This window comes from Mchenga conophoros, linkage group LG11 (genome assembly GCF_057382185.1).
Source record: "Mchenga conophoros isolate Kocher_MC1m ecotype Shallow Benthic linkage group LG11, M_conophoros_male_GT1.1, whole genome shotgun sequence".
Lineage (NCBI taxonomy): Eukaryota > Metazoa > Chordata > Actinopteri > Cichliformes > Cichlidae > Mchenga > Mchenga conophoros.
In genome coordinates, this window is record NC_140536.1 from 25,989,535 (window position 1) to 26,011,225 (window position 21,691).

Consider the following 21,691-nt stretch of genomic DNA (forward strand, 5'->3'; position numbering starts at 1 on the left):
CCCAGAAAGCTTTGCGAATGTACGTATTTAATCTGCGACCAGCGGTACATCTGCGCCGCACAACCGGATTGCAAACACTCAAGAAAACAGAGGGACAAATCATTTTGTATTTCTATTCAAAGCGACTGAAACCTGCATTGGACGTCTTTAATTTTTTCTTAAACCAGTAGGACTCTAAAACTCTGAGGTATGTCAAAGTTACTGAGAAATCGCTCAGTAACGTCGGACCAACGTTCGATAATGCTAGCTAGCTAACATTGGTTAACTCCAAACACAGCCAGCGAAAACCCAAAGATGGAAGCAGACTTAATACTTCGCAGTTTTTATGAGGCGGTGATAGCGTGTGAGCAACTGAACACGGCCACGATTGTATCTCAAACGAGTCTGAGAAGAGCTTCTTTGTCAGAAACACAAAAATATGTCTACAGATGGATTTCTTTCAGGCTTGATAACGCAGTGAGGTCCATAAGTTTTTGTGTTGACACGCTTTTTGTATTTGATTTGTATTTGTATTGTTTGATAAATGAGTAAAACTAGTGTTAAGTATCTAGTGCTCAAATAATATTATTAAGTAAGGGGATATTAGAGACGTGCTTTTTTTTATAAGAATTTAAGAATAAGAATATTGTTTTAGTTGCTGGTCGTGCGTCTGCAGTGATTGCTTTATAAGCCCTTAGAAAACAGTCAAAATGGGATCCTCAAGTTATGTAACCAGATCATTAATAAAAAATAAATTCAGAGTTACATCAACAGCAGCAAATAAAGAACATATACCCCACCAAACTCAGTGACAACCTCATGTACCCTGTGGCAAACTGATCCTAGTTGGCTTTGCCTGTCCTCACAGTTTTTCCATCGATTGCAGATGTCTCTGGCAGATGAGCTCCTGGCTGATCTGGAGGAGGCCGGAGATGAGGGAGAGGATGGACTGTACCCAGAAGAAGAGAGGGACAGCGATGGAGAGCCGAACCAGGGAAGTGCAGACGGAGGGCTGGAAGACATCCCAGAGGAGATGGAGGTGGACTACAGTAAAGCTGAGAGCGTTGCGTCTATTGCAAAGCTTCGCAATAGCAAACAGGTGAGTTGTAACATACAAGAGCTTTACACATGTTGAGATTAGCAGTAAAATGTCTGCTCTGTTCTTCCCAGAGTGACTCTTGTGTGTTTTATAGTTTTCAGAGATAATGGACAAAATTTCTGAATATATTGGGAAGCAGCGTAAGAACTCAGAGGGTGAGTGTTGTTATTATTATTTAAGGCTCTTCTCACTATCAGTTTCCATTCATTTCTCTGTTTTACTCTGTAAACACTAGAGGTGGGAATCACCATACATCCCACAATACGATATTATCACAATACTTAACGCACGATACGATATTATTGCAATTTTTTAAAAATATTTTGCGATATTCAGATTCTGTACATAAAGGTAAATTTTATCTAATAACAAAGTCTCGCACTCAGTCTTTCTCTCATTTCAGTCAGTTTTATTGTTGACAAACCTGAACGGTTTGTATTACAGTCTAGTCCAACTTAACTGAATGCAACCATCTGGTACAATTATAGCTATTCTGAACTATGCAATTTATGAAAACTATGCAGCCCCTTCAGCAACTGAAGAATTTGAAAGTAAATTAAAACAAAATATAATTTTACATTAAATAAAAAGGTTTTAAACTTAATTAGAATAAAACATGTCTTAAATTAAAATAAGTAAACTGTCATGTTTATTGCTAAAAAAGCTAAATACATTTGGACAGTGAAGGAATGTCAGGATTCTTGCTCAGAAAAAGGATCAACATGCTCTGAAGTCAGAGCATGTTCCAGTCCACAAAAACCTTTTTTGTAACAAAATATCGATTTCTGCTGTCCCTGTATCGATACATTATTAGCAAACAAAATATCACGATACTACACAGTATCGATTTTCCCCCCCACCCCTAGTAAACACATTTCATTTGAACTTTATGGTAACCCACAGTCGTCATGGAGTTGTTAATATTTTTTGTGTGTTTGCTTTCAGTCTCAGGCCCAGTCGAGGCCGACCCAGAGTACAGACTGATAGTCGCAGCTAATAACCTCACAGTGGAGATCGACAACGAGCTCAGTGAGTTGGCTTCTTCTCTCTGGTGATCCATAATGCTATGTTTTAAGATTTCGCTCTCTTCCTTATAACCTGAGATGTCCTCTGTGTTTCTGATCTGTTTCCAGATATCATCCACAAGTTTACCAGGGACAAATACTCCAAGAGGTTTCCAGAGCTGGAGTCTCTGGTGCCGGATTCTTTGGATTACATCCGTACTGTCAAGGTGAGCTAAACTATGTATTCATTCAAAAAAAGAAGAAGCTCCGAGTTGACTGTTTCTGTTTTTTAGTTAGATTTAGGATTTCTATTTTTAACAAAACTGACGTGATTAAAGAGTTTAAAACGGCACAGATTGAAAATTATGTTGCAGTTAAAATTTTCCAATTTCAGCTTTCAAATTTCTCTGTTTAACTGCAAGCAAACGTGTTAAAAAAATTGTTTCTTGTAGTTTGTTTGACCATGATGTTTTCTCCCCTAATTTTTCTTCTTTTTTGTGGTTTGTGTCTAGGAGCTGGGAAACAATCTGGAGAAATGCAAAAACAATGAGACGCTGCAGCAAATCCTTACCAATGCCACCATTATGGTTGTCAGTGTCACAGCCTCAACCACACAGGGGTAAGTTTATAAGATTTAAAGGCCCCGTCTCACCAGAAGAGTTTCATGTAGTTCACTGTGAACACTTCCTGCTAGAATCACCTTAAATCACTTACTGGAAATGAAAAACTAGGGGGTTGCTAACGCTGGGGGGCTGGAGCCTATCCCAGCTTAATGGGGAGAGGCAGGGTACACCGAGCACAGGTCACAGGGCTAACACACAGATGGGCAACTGTTCACATTCCTGGTCATGTTCACACTCATATTCCTACCTATGGTCAATTTAAAATCACAACCATGAATGCATGTTTTTGGACTGTGGGGGGAAGCCTAAAGAGAACCCACACAGACCAAGACAGCATGAAAGACCCAGAACCTTCTTGCTGTGTTGATTGCAGTTTTATTCCAGTTTTCTTCACTTAAAGAAAACTGGAATAGGTCAAGGAAATTGTAATCAGTGCATCTCAAAACTGAAGTGTCAAGCAGTTATTTTATAATAATCAGTGACAGTAGCTCATAGGAAAGGGATGGGGGAAACTAAGTTAAGTTACAAAGCATCAATAAGACGTTCATTTTTTTTTCTATTAGAATAAAAATCATTAACAGGTTATTTTTAAATAATAACTAAATGCACTCAGTATCATTCTTACTATTACATATCGAGAAGAAGTGCACAATCATACCCCTTCTCCATAAGTTATCAGTTTATATTTATCCAGCTTCCCTATTGATATAAACCTCAGTAATAAGAATACACATTTCTAAAAACAGAATATATATGCTACATAAAATTAAAATTATTATCATATCTTATTTTTACAATTGGATAAAAGCCATGTACTTCCAATTTTGGAATATTAATTGTAAAATCTGAATAGGTCTGAAACACAAACTAAACACAGTCTTCTTCTTTGAGTCTCATAAATGCCATAACTTTTATACCTCATTTTGAAGTGATTTATATTTGAACAGTTGCAAAATTAAAACTTCCTTCAGTCTTAAAAAAGTTACTTTGAATACTTCCTGTTTTCAAAGTGACCTTTCCTTTGAAAACTACATTTCTGCTCTTTTGAATTTCATTAGGTCTGTAAATTTCAGTGTTTCAAGCTATAAGAATAATGAATTTGTGTGATTGCTCATACAAAGAGTAGCCCGAGTAAGCTGTATAGGCAGAGATCACCCTCACTGATTTCTGATGCACACCTTGTCTTGCCGAAGTTGACAAGAGAAACAAGGGTTATCGATAGTAGAGCTTCAAGGAGGAAAGAGTTTGTGTTGTTATGTATTTTTGGTTATTACTGTAACTGAACGGCGACTGTGCCACTTGTGCCTTCAGGTCGTTGCTGAGTGAGGATGAACTGAAGCAGCTGGAGGAGGCGTGCGACATGGCCCTGGAGCTGAACCAGTCTAAACACAGGATTTATGAATATGTAGAATCCAGAATGTCCTTCATTGCTCCAAACCTGTCCATCATTGTTGGAGCATCAACAGCAGCAAAGATCATGGGTGAGAGAAATCTACTGACTGCACAGTGTTTACAAATGTACATCATCTTCACTGAGGATTGTTTCGGTGACTGTCTGGTCTCTCCTGTGGATGCAGGTATCGCCGGAGGCCTCACTAACCTGTCAAAGATGCCAGCCTGTAACCTGATGCTGCTGGGAGCGCAGAGGAGAACCCTCTCTGGCTTCAGCAGCACCTCTCTGCTCCCTCACACCGGCTTCATCTATCACTGCGATGTTGTGCAGTCATTGCCACCTGTCAGTGAATATATGAGCATAAACTGCATGAATGCATTCTGTTCAGCGTGACGGTTAACAGTGTCCTTTCCTCCTTCAGGATCTCAGGAGGAAGGCAGCTCGTCTGGTGGCTTCAAAATGCACTCTGGCCGCAAGAGTGGACAGTTTCCACGAGAGTTCAGATGGCAAGGTGAGTCTCTTAAAGGAACACCTAAGTTTTATAAATGCCTTGTGTATTAGAGCAGGGCGATCGTGGCTCAAGAGTTGGGAGTTCGCCTTGTAATCGGAAGGTTGCCGGTTCGAGCCCCGGCTTGGACAGTCTTGGTCGTTGTGTCCTTGGGCAAGACACTTCACCCATTGCCTACTGGTGGTGGTCAGAGGGCCCGGTGGCGCCAGTGTCCGGCAGCCTCGCCTCTGTCAGTGCGCCCCAGGGTGGCTGTGGCTACAATGTAGCTTGCCATCACCTGTGTGTGAATGGGTGGATGACTGGATATGTAAAGCGCTTTGGGGTCCTTAGGGACTAGTAAAGCGCTATATAAGGCCATTTACCATTTAGAGCAAGAATAAATGTACCAGCAGATACAGAGATTATGATTTCTCTTGTCTGTTGATGTATATTTGGTTGGATTTTTCATATTTACATGCAAAATTATTTGCAACTGAGGAAATAATCAAGTTGATTTTTGTTTCATTTGGCTTAAAAATATTTGTCACTGTTTGCAGGTTGGCTATGATCTAAAAGAAGAAATAGAAAGGAAGTTTGATAAATGGCAGGAGCCTCCACCCGTGAAGCAAGTCAAACCACTGCCAGCCCCGCTGGATGGACAGAGGAAGAAGAGAGGAGGAAGGAGGTAAACAATCTGTCAGCTACCTGAAACGGGCCTGCCAGAATAGACTGCTAAAGAGGATTGCAGTCTGGAGATGGAAATTGATTATTATTGGAATCTTTTAAGAGGGAGAAGGTTACTGAGATTAAACTGATCTAACATTTATTTGAAAAAAGTTTAAAAATTCAGCAGAAACAGAACAAGGCATGACACAGATCAGCATCCTGGAAACCTGCAAGAAGCTTACGTAACTTTCATAGCCAAGTTTAGACTACCACCAACGACTATAAATATCCAGTGAATGGCATAACCAAGCTCCGCTGCTCTTTTCCTGCAGGTACCGAAAGATGAAAGAGCGTCTCGGGCTGACTGAGATCAGAAAACATGCCAACAGGATGACCTTTGCAGAGGTCAGTACATATTTTCTCCGCTCCTGTTTTTAAGATTTGTTTTTAATCCAGTGATATTTCATGTTTCATTATTGATGTCTGACTATGATCCATAATTCATTTAGCATTCTTTTCTTTTATTCAAAGATGCTTTTAATGAAGACAGAAGGAAAACCGTACAAATAGTTAACACAAAAAATAATAATATAGTAATATAGACATGTTACTAAATATGAAGACATGCAGGAGGAATCTCTTCTCTTCCTCTGGTTAGTAGTAATGTAGGGGTTTACACATTTGCCTAATAAGCAAAAGAGGAGACTGCTGCTATGGGCGATCCCTAATGAATAAGAAAGCAACTGAAAGCTTTTAGTAATTTCAGACCTGGGATGAATGACGACTCAAAGCAGCCTCACTTTTGGCTCGCACCAGCTTTGTGCAGCAGAGCCAGTGTAACAGGATGATGGGTTTGCGTAGGTTCTCAGTTATCCAGGTCATGGTAGTCCCTGAAAAGAAGGTCGCTGTACTTCATAGGAGAAACCAAACAACAAACAGATGACATGATGTACACAACAGTGGCTGTACAGGTTACATGTTTTATGACTGTTTACATTCACTGCTGCCATCTTGGATTGTGCAGTTGTGACTGATGGGGCTGCTCTGAATTTCTGAGTTGGAAGTCCGACGAGAAGGGGTTATTCCAGTTGAAAATTCCAACTCAAATAGAAGCCACCATAAAAACCTGAGACAGCTGTTCTGTTTTAGAGCTGAAGAAGTCTCTTGGTTGAGAACATCTTCACAAACTTAAGGAGGTCCAGTTCCTTTCTTTTCAAGCACCCAACAAGACAAGCTATTTTTATTTTATTTTGTACTCACCGAGACTTCCCCCAACACTCTGAAGGAGCTTCAGCAAGATGATTTTACTGCAGTACAAACAGTTTCTACTCTGGTCTGTTAATAAATGTGCAGTTTCTGAGCTGCTTATTGCTCTCTGTGGATGGAGACTTGGCTGTTATGAATGTGTCTTCGTTACCTTAAACCACTGTTTAAAAACAGTCCTAACAAGTATGAAATCCAGTCCTTTAAAAAGAACTTCACATTTGAAAAAGTCTAAAACGTATTGAATATTTTGCTAATAAAGAAAGTAAAGTCCTTTGATTCATAATGGATATAAATTTGAGAGAACTCTTACAGTAAAGCAAATTAAATTGGTTCATTGTTATATTAACCCCTGTTGGGGAGTGTTCTGTAATCCAGGCATGGACTTCATTGATATTTCGATGGTTAATTATATTACAAGGTAATCCTGCTCCAGTTAATAGTTTCTCCTGTGTTGTGTTGCAGATTGAAGATGATGCGTATCAGGAGGATCTGGGCTTCAGTCTGGGTCAGCTGGGGAAGAGCGGCAGCGGCAGAGTCAGGCAGGCTCAGGTCAACGAGGCCACCAAAGCCAGGATCTCCAAATCCCTGCAGGTAAATGCGCTCTTCTCTCCTGCTGGTGTTTGTATCTACATCATCTCTAACATTTTGGCTTTTGTCCACAGAGGACGTTGCAGAAGCAGAGCATGACATATGGAGGAAAGTCCACAGTCAGAGATCGTTCTTCAGGAACCAGCTCCAGCGTAGCATTCACACCTCTCCAGGTAAAAAGAAGCGGACTCATTAACTAAAGACCTGCCAGAGAGTTTGGGGTTTTGTTTTGTTTTTTTGTTTGTTTTTAAATCTGTTATTGTTTCCTTCTGCAGGGGCTGGAGATCGTGAACCCGCAGGCTGCAGAGAAGAAGGTGGCAGAAGCTAACCAGAAATATTTCTCTAACATGGCAGAGTTCCTCAAAGTCAAGAAGGAAGCTAAGATGTGAAGACATACGGATGCCCTGCACATGGACAGTTGCACAGTTGTGAAAGTATATTTTAAAATTTGGCTCACCTCGTGTTATTTTTTTTAATTTTTTTTTTTTAAACTTGTTTCGACTTAAGGGTTTTTTTTTTTGGTTTTTTTTCCCCATCTAAATAAAATATAGAGTTCACTTTGTAGGTATGTGTTCTTTCTAAAAACAAGAAACAGGAGCCTCCTCTGTGACATTTGAATTTATACCTGCTTGTTTTGATCTTCGATTTTGAGTGAAACTGAACTAATTATGTTGAATTTTGAGTTAATACAGAGTTTATTTTTACTGAAAGTAAAGCTGCTACGAATAAGATAAAATCCCCACGGTCACTTTATTAGGAACTTGCTAGTACTGGGTTGGACTCTTTTGTCATCAGAACTAGTTTACATTTTTATGGATCTGATTCAACAAGGTGATGGAAACGATCACACAGGTGCTGTAGTTATCAGCTAATGATCTAAATCTCATGTTTCACCACATTTCAAAGGTGACTATGATGATCGTCTGAGCTTTGTCAAATGTCCGTAACCTACTGGAAGCAGGTTAACATGCCATGACCACAGTGTACCCATCGCTGTGTCATAAAGGGACACGGTCAGCAACAGAACAGACTTTGCTTTGTGAGGAAAGCAGATGCAACAAGGTTGCATCATTTTACAGGTTAATTTAGGTTTTTTCTTTGTGTAGCTACCAAACAGCACTATGACAGTTATTTAAATCTGCAGGTAATGTGTAGTTACTTTGATGGGCAGGTGCATGTCAGGTGTGCTTACTGTAAGTGAAGCTAAACGCAGCAGATCTTAATATTATTTTCCTTATGTCATCTGGTATTTCTTGGGACACCAAAAAACAAAACAAATTAAAGGTGATGGAAAATATGTGGATCCATATTCCATGTAGGAATGACAGGACTTTACGCCACACACTGATGGATAATTTCTTAAAAGTATTTATTGAAATTTTACAATCCTGTTATAACCCCATTTATGACATCTCCCATGCAGAACTGTGATGAGAAAAATTGTAAATATGTGTTGAAATTCACATTTTAGCAGTTTCACTGACCTTTCTGTAAACCTTAAAAGCCCAAAAAATAGAATCTATAAAAGGCAAATCTCTCAGAACGTTGCTGCATTTTCCTTGTTTTTTTCCCCTCCCACATGCTCATCCCCCTCTTTTCCCTCCCACAAAAAAAAGCCTGAAAACGAATCACACACAACATAACCTGTGGTACAGAATTCTTCATGGTTGCTTAAATGGAAAACTGATTCGGTTTTAACACTCTCCCTCATTCAAACTGCCAGGAAAAGGTAGGATGCGTCCCATCCCAGATTAAATCTTACTGTTCTTCGGGCTAACACAATAGAACAACCACGGCAGACGAGACACTTTCTACTCAACCCACGAGTTAAATTTACCACCTGAATTTTAGGATTTCTGTTTCAACTCTACATGTAAACAGTTTAGTCAGTGCACATTCACTGTATAGGGCTTTCACTGAAATATCAGGTGGTAAACTGAACTCAGTGAAGTCTGGGATAAAGTAACAACAGAATAAAACCTTGGCTAAAGCTGGGAAGTTGACCCAACCAAACCCAGATTTATTATCTAATGCTGTGTGTACTTTTGAGGAAATGAGAGGTGACCTGGGTGTAGGTACATTTCCCTCTGCTCAACATGGCCTTTTCACACTGAGGGAAAATTAAACATCAAGTAGATTAATGTCTCAAATCCTATCTTTAAGAGTTGTTTACAAGTTTATTAATTTGTCACAAACATGAAGGCGCAATAATAATGCATTTTCCTTGACACGTTAACTTAAAAACATTTTATTTGTAAAGAGAGGGAGTCAGAGACCAGTTCAATTGCATAGCAATTTAATCCATGTCCAATAAGGACTCTTTCCCTGTCACAGGGAGAGGCCCTGTGGTCACTCTCAATCAGCGTTTTAAATCGACCAAGACAATATCAATAAAACTATTGATAACCGCTCACTATCTTCAATAGTGACCATATTTAACAGGCATTGTAGGATCTTAAAAGAAGCCATTCCTACACACCATGACTAAATGTCCACTGTACGTCCCCATTCTAAACCACCAAATTACAGTAAATACGAGATGGGCAGTTTACTTAATCAAATCCAAAAGTCTGTTCTGTGTCAAGTCAAAAGGCTTCCAGGCTGATGTCGGGTAGGTGGTACAGAGAATCGTGTTGAAACGGGGGGAAAAAAAAAAAAAGACAACGAAACATGCATGGGGTGGGCTTTCCTAATGCCACATACTGAGTGTGCACACAGACAGGCACAAACGCAGATCTCCAACGAGAACCCTCCCAGCTTGTGCAGCGCGATGCATTTGATCAGACCCACGGGGCATTTTCTTTGGTCAAAAGCAAAGCACTACATGAGGAGCAAGGGCTTCACATTTGAGATGCAGCCTATACAGACACCAGTCTCCAATCTCAGGAGAGGGTTTCTACTACACATCACAATCTCTATCCACAGTTTGGAGTTCAGTCTCGGAATGTCAACAGCAGCACATTTTGTCTTTTCTGTCCTTTTGTGTCCGTCCGTCCGTCCGTCCGTCACTGCAGGTCTCTGTCTTCCAGGTACCTGTACTCGAAGGTGAACCCCTCCTTCTTTCTCTGGCCCCATTTCTCGTAGTCAAAGTAAATGTAAGTGCCCTAAGGGAACAGCAGAGTGGTAAGAATAAAAACCTTAATCAACACCACAATGACCATAAATCGGTGTGCGGAGATGAACCCACACCTGTTCAAACTCATCGGTGATGGTCTTGGGCTCCTCGTGCCTCTGGAACCACATCATGTACTTGGTGTGAAACCTCCAGGACTGTTTCTTCAGAGCCTTTGCAGACAGATACTGAGCCTTGGTACCCTGAGAGAGAAGTCAATAAAACCATTATGCTCACAAACTTTAACAGATCACAGAAAAAAGACATTCAGGGTGTTTAGTCCGTTTAATTCAACTCTGTCCTTCTCATTATCCACGTGCACTTTTTGTGCGATGCGGCAGTGCACCATAGATGTCCAGATCACAAAAACGGTCAGTACGGGCAACAAAACTATAGCTGTAAAATTATTGTAAATTTTCCACCTTATATAGCAAATCATTCTGCTCCCGTCCCACATCTAACCAATAAGCTGACTAAAAGTTTTCACATGGTTTGTCGCGATGCATTTTGGTTCGCGCTGAGGTTTCTTTGAGTTTTTTTGTGTGAAAAGGAACCAAATCATAGAAAAAAGCTCCAAGTTTACAAACTCAAACAATCAAACCGATTCGTGTGAGTTTACATGGAGAGCGTTTACCTCCAGGTAATAGAAGATGAAGAAGAGAGTTTCTGTGGACAGTCTCTGGTAGAACTCTATGGAGTCAGAGTGATGAGGTGGGACCTGATGATGGAAGGGCAAGGTGGGACATGGATTCCTCATCAGGTATTGCCTTTAAGACAGAAACAGAAAACTCTTTAATGAATGCCACTGATCAAAGCATACTTCAGCTGTGCTCATTTCTGCTCTAACAAAGTACTCCATCCACACTACCCAAAACCACACGTGAATATTCAGAACTTTCTATTAGTGTCAACAGATGTCACAAACACTTTAAGGTACAACAGGTTCATCTTTTTGCTTATTGAGGTTCCGTTGCGAAGCCTCCAGTTGCTCCCCGAAACTGGTCATGCTGAGCAGGTGTATGACCCTTCATTACCGAATGAGCATGCCCTGGATAAATTCTCCTTTCTGACTCTAATAATAGTAAAAATTTTAAAAATGAACTTCATAAATTATTCATTACAACTGAAAACTAGCAACTGAGCCCATGAAGTCACCAGAAAAGCGTTTACTTTTAAGCCACAGAGCAACGCAAAGGGCTCTTTTCCCCAAAATTTGTGCAACCACGGATATACAGTACTGTACCAAAGTTTTAGGCAGGTGTGAAAAAATGCTTTCAGAAATATAAATGATTGTTTATTGGCCCCAAATGTATTCTGCAGCAGGATGACCCCAACATACAGCCAAAGTCATTAAGAACTATCTTCAGTGTAAAGAAGAACAAGAAGTACTGGGAGTGATGGTATGGCCCCCACAGAGCCCTGATCTCAACATTATCGAATGCGTCTGGGATTACATGAAGAGACAGAAGGATGTGAGGAAGCCTATATCAAGTTCTCCAAGATGTTTGGAACAACGTGCAAGCCAAGTTCCTTCAAAAAAACCTACAAGAATCGATTCTGTTTTGAAGTCAAAGGGTGGTCACACCAAATATTGATTTGATTTCTCTTTTGTTCATTCACTGCATTTTGTTAATTGATGAAAATAAATGAGTAACACTTCCATTTTTGAAAGCATTCGTTGTTTACAGCATGTTTTCTCACCTGCCTAAAACCTTTGCACAGTATTTTTTGAAACTGCAGAACACTGCACATTTATATGATATTGACTTAAACATAAGGTATGCTTGCCCTAAAGCACAAACTTATTTATTGCCCTTCTGGAGACTAATGGGGACTATATTATTTCTTAATTTAATAAAACTAGTGATTAAGAACAAATTTGCTTTAAAAAAAGAAAAAAAAATCAGGTTTTATGACAAATTTTAAACTATCCTACATATTTTTTTAGCAGAGCAGTATGCATACACAATGCAAATTTTTCATTTAATCAAAGTAAATTTGCAAAATTACTGTGGAAAAAAAAGTGCATCTTTTTTCCCCCCCCTGACGCTAAAGGAAATTGTGATGGGCTCACCTGATCCTCTCAGAGTCAGAGGGGTGGGGCATGTGCGTCCATGCCGACTCCTGCATCGCCTGCTGGTAGAGCTGGTCTTTGGGGAGAGGGGTTGGACCCAGCGGACAAACACCGAGCGATGGGGGGATGTTGACCTCTGTCACGGACGGCTGAGGCGCGGCAGGTGTGCCAGGTGCTGCAGATGAACCAGAGAAGATATCTGCAGGATGCAGAAAAAGCAACGGCTATCTTCAATTACACAAGAAGCCATAGCAATGCCTCACTTCCCATCATCTGTGTGGGGTATGGTTAGATGTGACTCTTAACGACAGGGCGAGCAACTGAAGGTAAAGTTTTAAGGTTATTCCTTTAGTTGTACCAACTCTGTTTTTATAAGAGTAAGAACATTCCAACAGTAAACTAATTACAGACATAATCTAGCCTCATGGTTGTAGCTTGAATCAAAAAAGGCCTTGACCTGAAGTTTGGACCTTTCTACACTCTCTTTCCAGGTACTCTGGCTTCTTCCCACAGTCCACAGACTTGCATGTTATGTTAGCGGGTGATTTTTGATTGGCCATGACTGTGAGTGTGAGCATGAATGTTGGTCAGTTGACCCTGGGGATAGGCTCCACCCCCGACACTCTAAACTGGATAACAAATGAACGAAAATGTGTGTGTGTGTGTTTTAAGATAAGCAATCCCTATGTGCCAATAACTCAGGCTCCAGACTGCTCTAAACTCTCTGATTTTTTTCTACTTCTGGCTGCCTCCTCTGTGAATCGAAGCATAAAAATGCCAAGCTGGAAAGAAGCAAAACAGGAACTTTCCTTCCTACACTTTGGCAGCAAAACTCATAATTATGTTCACGAAGCAGTAACAATCTGGCATTAAAAGGAAAACTAAATGTTACCAGAACAAAGGGAAATGTCTTAAATATGTCACACATAAAAACCTCCTGCCTCACAAAAACAGCTGGCAGCAACAAGCTAATGTTTGTTATCTTCATAAAAGACAAATAATAACTTAGTTTGTAAAAAAAATAAAAAAATAAAAAATCAGTTTTTTACACTTTAGGCTTAACTCTTTACGTTACCATGAGCAGTGTGTAAGAATGTTTTACTGTACAATTATTTAAAAAAACAAAACAGCAAGCAGCATAAAAGCGTGATCTGCTTATTCATCATAAAGAGCTGAAAAAAGGTAAAAAAGGTCTGACCGTTTCGACCTCTATCCGTTATATGCAGGTTGGAAATCTCGCCATCCAGGCCTGATCCCAGCGCTGCTCTCTCTGCCATCGCCTTCAGAGAGCTGAGAGGCTCAGGTGCCTGAGGAGGGAACAAGGCCCCATTAATGTGAACACACAGAGGCTAAAAGTCACATTAAACTGGGAACAGCCTACAGTTACTGGAGCTTAAAAGTAGAAGCACGATGAATGGGAGCATTAGAAGAAAGTAATACTAGAAGAGCAAACAACATATTAAATAAAGATCAGCTACTAATAAAACTTTTAAGAACAAGATGTTTTTCTGTCAGCTGCACTGCTCAAAGACAGGAGCGCCTGTCTAAATGTATGCATTCATCCCCTTAACACCTAGTCTATCATATTTAATACACACAGTTTTTTGTGAGTTTTTGAGACTTTAGAGCATCGGTGTGATTTTTATTTTTTTTATTTTTTTACACCTGAAAAAAAGATTAAATTGGAGAATAAATTTTTTAAAAAAATTTAAGAAACAAATTTAAAAATGTAAAATCGAATACATTTTTAAACAAATTTGTCAGATTGTTCAATAAACTCTCCATTTTAAAAAATGCTTGGAATTTAATTTTCTGGCAATTATTTCACATATCAGGCTTATAGGGGTTATTACCTGTAGCAGAAAGGCTCCAAACAGACAAAAGTCAGGATCTGCGTGTTTTCTGGCAGTAACATGAGTAAGTACACAGTAAGTGTGTGTTTGTTATAAATGTGATCAGCAGAGGTTTGTGGGCACTCAGGGATAATTTAATAATTTTATACTCAGCAGCAAAAACTATGGATTCCAGCACAGACAGGAATGTCTCAATTCAAAAACAATTCAGTTAGCTGGTTATCTTCTGACCTCAGGAGCTCCTACATCAATCATATCATTCATATTCTCCATTTCTGATTTTGATTATGAGCCACTATGTTGTAATCGTCCAAAGCAGACTTGCTGTGTGCTCCTATACAAACAACAAATCTGTTTGAAATCAACTGTGTGTTAACATGATAACAATTCACCTCGTAGCTGATTGGATTGGTTCACAGATTAAACGTTTTTTCATATAAGATTTTTCTGGAAATTCACTTCCAGAAACAAAGCCTTTAAAAAGTCACTGTTGAGCTGAACTGACAGACCTGATCAGAAAATATTGATGGAAGTGCTCCTAGTAATGCTCCTGCTGACACTATGGCCTATTATTCTTGGTGTGATACGGCTGATTCAACAGTGTGTGGGTCATTTTTATTCCCAAAAACAAATATATTTTTTTTGTTTTTCAATATTTTACTATAACTTTTCACTTATAATCACTGAAATGTTTCAGAGTAAACATCAATAACTGACCCATTATACTGCTTACTGCTGCACAACCCTTGAAGCTCAAAGTGACAATGAAAACAACTTAACTAACAGATAAGTTGGGTTCATTTAAAAAAAAAAAAAAGAAAGAAAGAAAGAAAAGACAACTTATCAGACCTGATAACTATTTACATTAACACAGTTTAAAATATCTCACAGACAAAGGAAATCATTTATGTATGGTAAACAAAAGCAGAGCCATTAAATAAGGTATTCCTGTATAAAATATATTGTGTGCATGACCCCAGTCACTAATTTTAGCCTCTGAAGTTTTTTCTTCCACAAATGGAGCCTGTTTTAGCTGATTCAAGTCTGCAAGTTCATCCATGCTCCAAGCTAAAGATGCCAATGTTACATGCTCAAACTTAACCTCGTTGGTATGGCTCACCTTTAGCCCCTCAGAGGCCTGTGAAAAGGAGTGGGGCCCGTTGAGAAGACTCCCTCCACCCGGTGTGCTGTCTGAGAACGAGGGGGACGGAGAACTGGGAGGCAGGGTGATGGAGCTGATTAAACTGGGACCATTGTCCATCCTGCAGAAGGTGGGGTGGGAACAATGGCGAGAAAGTTAAGAACCAGCATGACAAGAACAAGAAGAAACGTGTCAAGTTTCAGGAGAAATAACTTACGGCTGACTGGTTGAGGAACTGAGAGATGAGGGTTGGCTGCTTTGTGACTGGTTCGGTGTGCTTAGAGCCGATTCTGTGGAACTCTCCGCCACCACAGCACTGTAACCTGCAGGCAGGCGAAGGACACGTTAGAGCAAAAAAAAACTTTTATAGAAATCTCACAATGAACTCAAGGACCGCAAAACTTCCACCTACTTGTGCTTCCATTTTGCTTCAGTCCACTTGGTGGTCTAGCAGGAGCAGAATTCACTCCTACTCCTCCAACCACACCAACGTTTCCTCCGTTGCCTCCCATCATGCCAACTACTCCTGGAGTAGAGCTGACAGAACTTGGGGGAACCTGAGAGGTACCAGGGGCCACACTTTGCCCAGGAACCAGACCCAAAATATTCACACTCAGAGAGTTGTGGGCTGGACTGGAACCCAGCAAACCAAGCCCTGTTCCTGCCCCGTTGGTGGTGACTCCACTGGAGCCAGAGGTGGGTATGGAAGTGCTGCTCTCTGCTGAAATGCTTGACTGAGTGGTGCTGCTCAAACCCAAGCCTCCGGATGCTGCTGCCTGAGCATAGGGGGCAGGTGTTGAACCCGAAATGAGCCCTGCCATTGTGTTTAAAGGAGTGGGGTGGCCACCCATCCCTAGCCCTGGCATTTGATTGGCACTGCTTGTCCCAGTCATGCCAACTTTGCTCAATCCCAGGCCCAGCCCAAGTCCCAAACTGGATGCCGATGTGGGTCCAGATGTGGACTGTGACTGAGGATTGGGAGCTGATGAAGTGGATGTGTTGGGTGTAGGAAGAGAGGGGGCAGTAGACGTTGGGAGAAGTGGGTTGCTGGGTGGGCTGGGGGTGTTGTTTGAAGGGACTGAGGGTTTCGTCTGAGGTGGCTGCTGCTGCTGCGACTGGTTTGGCGGCTGAGAATTCTGCTGCTGCTGTTGTGCAGGTTGATGCTGATGTTGCTGCACCGCACTGCTGAAGCTTCCTATAAGACTGCTGCTAGTGGGCACTGCAGGAATCCCTCCGACAACACTCGCCATGGACACAAGGGAGGAGGATGAGGAGGACCCAGAGGTGGTGGAAGAAGAGAAAGAGGATAACAAGGATGGGGTGCCGTTCTTCACAGGTGACTGGAAATAAACATCAGAGGAAGGCATCTCAAGTAAAACTGACCAGAGGGCATGAACAGAGATCTAAAATGCATAAGGAGCAAAGTTTACTGTGATCTATGGAGGCCCATATATGAAGGAAATGGAAAAAACTAAATCAGAAGTCTCCAACCATGGTCCCACAGAGAAACTCCATTTTAGTGCCTGAGAGGCCAAAACCCTTCAGCCACCATGGCTCACCAGGACCAAGGATGAAGAGCACTGCACTAAACTGTTCATCTACTGACACAGCACAGATGCGAACCTCTCACCTGACTAACTTCACTGTCTGTCGACCGTCCCCTTTTCTTATCGTCCTCTGAATTCTCCTATAGGAGGAGATACTTTGATATGACAATCCACTTTTGAAATGTAGATTCAACATACTAGCCAGTGGATTATAATACAATGGGGAATGTGGGTGGGTTAACCAAGTGCAAACTTAAAGAGACAGGCATATATGCACAATTGTGTCAGAATGTTCTTTAACTATCCAACATCCCTTTAACACCAGGACCAAAACTTTAATGATAGAAAAAAGACACAAACTCACAGCAGTGCAAGTGGCTGGGGATGGAGGGATGGGTGAAGAAGAGGTGGTGGAAGTGGGAGTGCTACTAGAGTGGAGATACACCTCATCTTCCACGTTGCCCTGGCCCGATGGTGAAGTTGCAACTAATGCTGCAGCTACAAGAGAAGAGTAGGACATAAAGATAAGCATCAGATATCGTCATGACATCAACATGACAACTATTTTACTAAGTCATTGAAACAAGAAGAAAGAACAGACTAGTTGCCCAAAAGGAAGGAAACAATATGAAAACATTCAAAACACTGCAGGAACTGATGGATTTGGTGAAACCATGGCTGTGCTATGTAACACTGTTTACTAATCAAAACGTGGTTTAAATGCCACTGAACTGTGTGGCACTTTGTGTTGTGTACAACATGCACGCATGCAGATTAGTTTGCTGAGTGGGACCAACCAAGTATTACCAGCAGGTTAACGTCCATTTTCTCATCACTTCATTTGAGTCAGAGTGTATCAGTTTACTCTGACACAGCTAACATATAATCACTTTCTACATTCAATTACAATGGAGCTGTGCTGGTTCATCTATCTTACTTTGTACAAAACTTCCCAGTGCAGAGAGAGAGGGGCTAATCTACCAGAGCTGCACCCCAGGTAAGTGGCAGGTGGCATCATAACATCTTTGAACCAACAGGTAACTGCTGGTTTACATTAATGAAGTGAGAATAATTTCTTAACTGACTAGAATTTCTGGTATCGTAAAGCAAGAGCAGCAAAACTTAACCGAACACTCGCACACTAGACAGTGCTCTACTTACGGATGTCTTCCAGATCTAAGTCATCGTACAGGAACTCATTTTCCTCAAAGTCTGGATCTTGAGAGGAGTCAATGTAATATTCAACATCATCCTTGATCTTTTGGATTGCATCCACTGGCACGGAGTCATTGTCCAGCATTCGTAAAATGGTCTCCAACATTCGAATGTGGAATCGATGTCTCTCAATCAACCGCTTGAGCTCATCAATACGATCTTGCTTCTACAAGACAAAAAAAACAAGTGTGTATGTATGTTAGGATATATTAACCAAAAATTTAACAGACAGTTAAAATTTAACCAGACAGTTTAGAAACAGACATCCTTTCAGAGAGTGACATGGGATGACTCACCTCTTTATCACCCTTCTTCTTTCTTGTTTGAACTGAAAGAGATTCCACTTCACTTTCAAACTGATCCACCTGCATATTTAGAGTGTCTATTGTATTCTGCAGATGAGAAAAAAAAAAGAGTGTTAATTTTTTCAGATCTTATTAATTTAACCATGTTTTGGGAATATCTGTGGTTGATTTGATACAATTGTTACGTTGTTAAGTTTTTTGTCTATGCCTTTTCCAAAGAAATGTTTAAAAAAAAAAAATCACGCACAGAAGCATAGGTAAAACATAAATGTATTTACTGTTAGCCACTGTCCTGTTTCCTCCTTTTCCCTCTGAGCTGGATCCACTTTCTGAGCAAGCCCCAAGCCTTCTTTAGAGTAGGCTTTTGTTTTTGTTTCACGTTCCACCACCTTGAACCGCTCCATTTGCTAAAGAAAAAAAAAGATCCAATTAGCTGTTAATTACTTCAGGTCTGATGTAACAATGCACTTTAGTTATACATAATATAAATGCAACACTTTTTTTTTTAAAGTACACTTGTGAAGATCCATACCGTTTCTATAAGTTTGCGGTTCTCAACTAGCTGCCTTTTGTCCTTGATCTCGTTTGAGGCCACCCATGTTTTTATTTGATCTCTCAATCGCTGAAAGAGCACAGATGGTGAGCATTTTAAAAATCACATAGCTAATTTTGAATACTTACATGGTCATTGTTAAGCTTTCTTACCTGAAGTTTTTTAATCTCTTTCTTGAGGTCAGCCTCATATTTTTCCTTCTGATTTGCATTGGCTGCATTGTGGAGCTAAAATGTAAACAAATCATTTAGATACTGTGTGTCTTTTCCTCATTAGTTACTAAATAGACAAATAAATACAGAATGGAAGAATCTCTTACCTTCTGCCAGATATCTTCAAACTGTTCTACACCTTCAGCTACTTTTTTCAAACATCTATCGATTTCACCTGCACAAATTCAAAAAATATGATGCATTACCAAAAGACCTTATAAACTCTTTCAAAACAGTAAGAGCATGCAAGAGGAAATAAAGTTTCCTGTACACCAGCAGACCCTACAACGTGATTCATATTGTGCAACATAACTGAAGACAGTTTCTTTTACCTTGAAGTTTTCTCTTGTCAGCCATGGCTCTGACTACGACAATGTCCACATTCCGTCTGTCACGAAGTTATCTGGGTGAAGAAATCGAAGCGTGTGTCAATACAAACAAAAATCCCTCCAAAAGAGGAATCGTTACATCGCTTTCCACAGTGAACCTGACATTAACTCCATCTAGCTACCCGGCTGACGTTAGCAGCTAAATAACACCACAGCTTCAGAATTTAAGCACGCTCAATGAAAATAAAGTTTTCTATGGCCACTTCTCCATCCTAGTATTGTCATATATCACCTTGCTAATATTTCCAACACAAGTGACATGGTTGTCAGCTAAATTTAGCCACCTAGCACGCTAACGCTACTCAGCTAACGTTAATACTAGCCAGTAGCTTAGCCTCTCCACCTCGCTCGGTTCCTAACCGACCCGTTTCCTGGAACTGCCCCGGTGCATGCTGACAGAACAACTTCATATTCATGCATTATTAATTTGGGGTCCAGCACAGTCTTTATATTGTGGTTTTGCGTTGTGAAAGGCACAATAATAACAGAATCCGTTCCAATCTCTAACATGCTAGCTAATGCATAAAATGCTAGTTAGCAGCTTAGCTTGCCAGCTAGTCAGATTTAGGAAAAAGGGATACTGGGTCAAGCCGACAATCTAGATTTATACTTGTGCACGACATTTACCTAGGGTATGGGATTTCGTTTGTCTTTTTTCAAATAGAGCCAAAACTAATTCCAGAAAGTCTTCTTTACTTCCAAATTGTGTTTTCTTTTCGACAAGCTCGCTCACTGTAATGTAGCTGAAGATGGACGGTAGCTAAAATCCCACCTCCTTGCTGGGATCCCGCCCTAAATCCAATCTATAAACTCTGATTGGATATATCTCACGCCTGTCATTGCGAAACATCCGCTGGAACGAGAACCAGCCATTGGCTCAGCGAAGTGACGATCGATGATCGACACAAAACCACCCGAGGTTCACAAAAATGCAAATTTCTACATTTAAATTGTTTTTTTGTTTTTTTTACGAACTTATAACTTCATTGTGTGGAAATTGTATACCTCGTTTCGTTATTTGAAAATGTATTTTTAATTTAATTTCTTAACACTAGTTAGAATGTTGCAATGTAAAGGATTTAATATAAACAAACAACCAAAACTTAAAAGATATGCTGAAATAAAACAGAAATATGCTAAATGTTTTGTGACAAATATCATGTTGATATTTGTCACAAAATCAAATCCATAGATTGGCGTGCCGTTATTTAGCCACACCTAAAAATATTAACAAATATTAGCCAATTATGACACACATATACTGTGTCACTCCATAACATATTTTCTCCTGTATGAAACAGAAAAATAACTAGTATAAAGTAATAATAATAATAATAATAACAATAAAGACAACATTTCTATCTCTGAAAATATAGTGCCACTTCATTTTCTTTGTGGCAGTTTTCTCCAAAATCTGATATGCTCGTGATGTCTGGGTATCTTTTACTAATTAGTATAGAATTAGACAGGCTAGTCTTTCTTTGACTACAATTCACATGCATTGGGCAAAAGCCAGACTTTAGAAAAGTGCATGTCCTGCAGAGCAAGTCACAGTGTTGGACTTAGTCTCAGGATAGGGGACGGGGACAAGGAATAACAATGTTATGCAGTTCCTTTTAAAGACTGACATCAGGCCACCCTTATATATGCAGAAGAGCATATATAAATACAAAGAATGTCAAACACTGAAGCAGATGGGCTACAGCAACAGAACACCAGGTTAACCAAAAATGGATTACAGACAATTGGAAAAACACTATCCGGTTTGATGTTTCAATATTTGGATCATAGAATCAGAATTTGGCATAAACAACATCAAAACACAAATCCACCCAGGCTTTTATCAATGGTTCAGGCTGCTGCTGGTGTAAAGGTGTGGAAGATGTTTTCGTGGCACATTTTGGGCCATCATTTAAACGCCACAGCCTACCTGAGGATTGTTGCTGACCACGTCCATCCCTTTATGCCCACAGTGTACCCATCTTCTGATGACTGCTTCCAGCAAGATAGTGCACCATGTCACATAGCTCAGATCATCTGAAACTAGTTTCTTGAACATGACAATGTTCACTGTATTCAAATGTCCTCCGCAGAGATTTGCATCATGGATGCGCAGCCTACAAATTTGCAGCAACTGTGTGATGCCATCTTGTCAACAAAGACCAGAATCTGTGAAGAATGTTCT

The 21,691-nt window shown here is 40.2% G+C and overlaps 2 protein-coding genes across 4 annotated transcripts; one reads left to right on the forward strand and one right to left on the reverse strand.

Annotated features, from left to right (window-relative positions):
* On the forward strand, window positions 1-8,648 carry prpf31 (PRP31 pre-mRNA processing factor 31 homolog (yeast)). 2 transcript variants are annotated; one of them, XM_085291932.1, is made up of 14 exons: window positions 1-187; window positions 866-1,078; window positions 1,173-1,233; window positions 2,024-2,107; window positions 2,212-2,309; window positions 2,595-2,701; window positions 4,017-4,186; window positions 4,283-4,440; window positions 4,520-4,609; window positions 5,143-5,270; window positions 5,584-5,656; window positions 6,980-7,108; window positions 7,180-7,278; window positions 7,381-8,648. In XM_085291932.1, exons 2-14 carry the CDS (start codon window positions 866-868, stop codon window positions 7,492-7,494), a joined length of 1,524 nt encoding a protein of 507 aa, XP_085148058.1. In that variant the 5' UTR covers window positions 1-187; the 3' UTR covers window positions 7,495-8,648. The 2 variants fall into 2 exon arrangements, with proteins under 2 accessions (XP_085148058.1, XP_085148059.1); XM_085291933.1 differs by lacking the exon at window positions 1-187 and adding an exon at window positions 317-461.
* A 689-nt stretch (window positions 8,649-9,337) lies between these two features.
* On the reverse strand, window positions 9,338-20,283 carry cnot3a (CCR4-NOT transcription complex, subunit 3a). Of its 2 annotated transcripts, XM_085291930.1 has the most exons (18): window positions 20,134-20,283; window positions 19,450-19,520; window positions 19,225-19,292; window positions 19,058-19,132; window positions 18,885-18,974; window positions 18,631-18,759; window positions 18,344-18,439; window positions 17,994-18,213; window positions 17,197-17,330; window positions 16,916-16,972; window positions 15,698-16,625; window positions 15,503-15,608; window positions 15,265-15,406; window positions 13,490-13,598; window positions 12,292-12,490; window positions 10,852-10,984; window positions 10,295-10,420; window positions 9,338-10,209 (listed from the first exon to the last, which is right to left on the reverse strand). In XM_085291930.1, the coding sequence occupies exons 2-18, from the start codon at window positions 19,472-19,474 to the stop codon at window positions 10,111-10,113; spliced, it is 2,736 nt and encodes a 911-aa protein (XP_085148056.1). In that variant the 5' UTR covers window positions 19,475-19,520; window positions 20,134-20,283; the 3' UTR covers window positions 9,338-10,110. The 2 variants fall into 2 exon arrangements, with proteins under 2 accessions (XP_085148056.1, XP_085148057.1); XM_085291931.1 differs by lacking the exon at window positions 16,916-16,972.
* Window positions 20,284-21,691: the final 1,408 nt, after the last annotated feature.